At 40.9% G+C, this 1,496-nt stretch overlaps 2 long non-coding RNA genes and 1 gene segment (V, D, J or C); 2 read left to right on the forward strand and 1 right to left on the reverse strand.

The window, feature by feature from the left end:
* Nucleotides 1-1,496, reverse strand: part of LOC117953931 — a 4,747-nt gene that overhangs the window by 2,390 nt on the left and 861 nt on the right. The gene's annotated exons all lie outside the window — the stretch shown is intronic.
* On the forward strand, nucleotides 15-307 carry LOC117953934. Its single transcript, XR_004658716.1, has 2 exons — nucleotides 15-116; nucleotides 222-307. It is a non-coding gene; the product is annotated as an uncharacterized LOC117953934 (long non-coding RNA).
* The window catches only part of LOC117953913, a 4,232-nt gene continuing 3,274 nt past the window's right edge, over nucleotides 539-1,496 (forward strand). Inside the window, 1 exon segment of the V gene segment in view lies at nucleotides 539-820. Coding sequence covers nucleotides 778-820 — 43 coding nt within the window.

The following is a 1,496-nucleotide window of genomic DNA, read 5'->3' on the forward strand; positions in this document are numbered from 1 at the left end:
GAGGAACTTCTAGATTCAACAGAGATCAATACACACACCATCAACATTACCTTTATTCAACATGCTGCCACTGCAGCACTGGGGGTTTTCTCTGATGTTTCTCTCCATCCTCACAGGTATGTTAGATTATGAAGCATGAAAAAGTTTCATTCCAACAACATCTGATTGGGAAAATCTTTAATTATTATACAACATGAAATAACAGTTATCTCTTCCTTTAGGTATCAGCTGTGAAGAACTCACTCCAGTAGAGAAAAAAGAGAACAGTTTAGAAGACAGCTCTGTGACTCTGTCCTACAGATACTCCGGACTAGCTGCTGGTAGTGATGAGTTTTACTGGTATCGACAACATTCTGGAAAACCTCCAGAGCTCATCATCTCTCACTTAGGAAACGGGAGGATATTGACAAGTCTAATCCCTGGAATGAAGATTGATGTGGAGAACAAAATAATACATATGATCATCTCCACAGCTAAACTGTCTGACTCTGCTGTGTACTACTGTGCTCTGAGGCCCACAGTGACAGTATACCCACAGTCTCTGTACAAAAACACAAGCTGACACACTGACAAGCTGCTGGAAGCCTTTTTTCTACCCTGTTGTAGTGAACCTTGTAGCTCCACTAGAGGGCGACATTATCAAGTAGGAGGTGCACTACTTGTGCACTGTGTTCAACCATTCAGTCAATAATAAGTGGAGCTGTGAAGAGAACAATTCTCAGACTGGATGTTGAACATCAGCTAGTTTCTCCTGTTGATTTAAACCTTGTTGTAGAGATGGAACATTGGCTGGGGATTATTCTTGCTGCTGTTTTCTTTGGTAAGATACAAAGAACAACATGGTTTTATTATTTTCTAAAGATTTATATAAACTGCAGTTCAGAGCAGAAATCTCTGAACAGTTGAGCTGTTCCTGTCCAGAGTAACAATGTACAGTTGACAATTTCCTCTGTCTTCTCCTCTCAGCCTCATGAACAATGTTAGTCTAATGGCTTCATTTTCTCTACTTTTCAGGATTAATAGCTGGAGACAAAATCTCTCCTGTAGAAGATGAAGTCAGTGAAAGAGAAGGAGAATCTGTCTCACTCAGATGTGACTATGAGACAACGTCTAGTAATCCTGAACTCCACTGGTACAGACATCATTCAGACCTTCAGGCGCCTGAGTTTATTCTCTGGAAAGGAGCAAGAGACGATAGTTCTGAATACATCCCAGATGAGCAGAAATATGAATCCAAAACATCAGTGAAATCAACTGAACTGACCATAAAGACACTAACCCTGGCAGACACAGGTCTCTACTACTGTGCTCTAGAAACACAGTGATACAAAGTGTAGAAGAGGTTGTACAAAAACCTGAACCCAGATATGGGACTACTCTTCAAAGAGGAGGGAAGTGGTATTCAAACCACAATTTCTTATCAGATGGATTCTGATTATTCCAGTTTTATCAGAGTCCCTGTGGTTCCAGCTGCTAGTGTAACACTGTGGGAGGAC

The sequence above is a fragment of the Etheostoma cragini genome, chromosome 12 (genome assembly GCF_013103735.1).
Source record: "Etheostoma cragini isolate CJK2018 chromosome 12, CSU_Ecrag_1.0, whole genome shotgun sequence".
NCBI lineage: Eukaryota > Metazoa > Chordata > Actinopteri > Perciformes > Percidae > Etheostoma > Etheostoma cragini.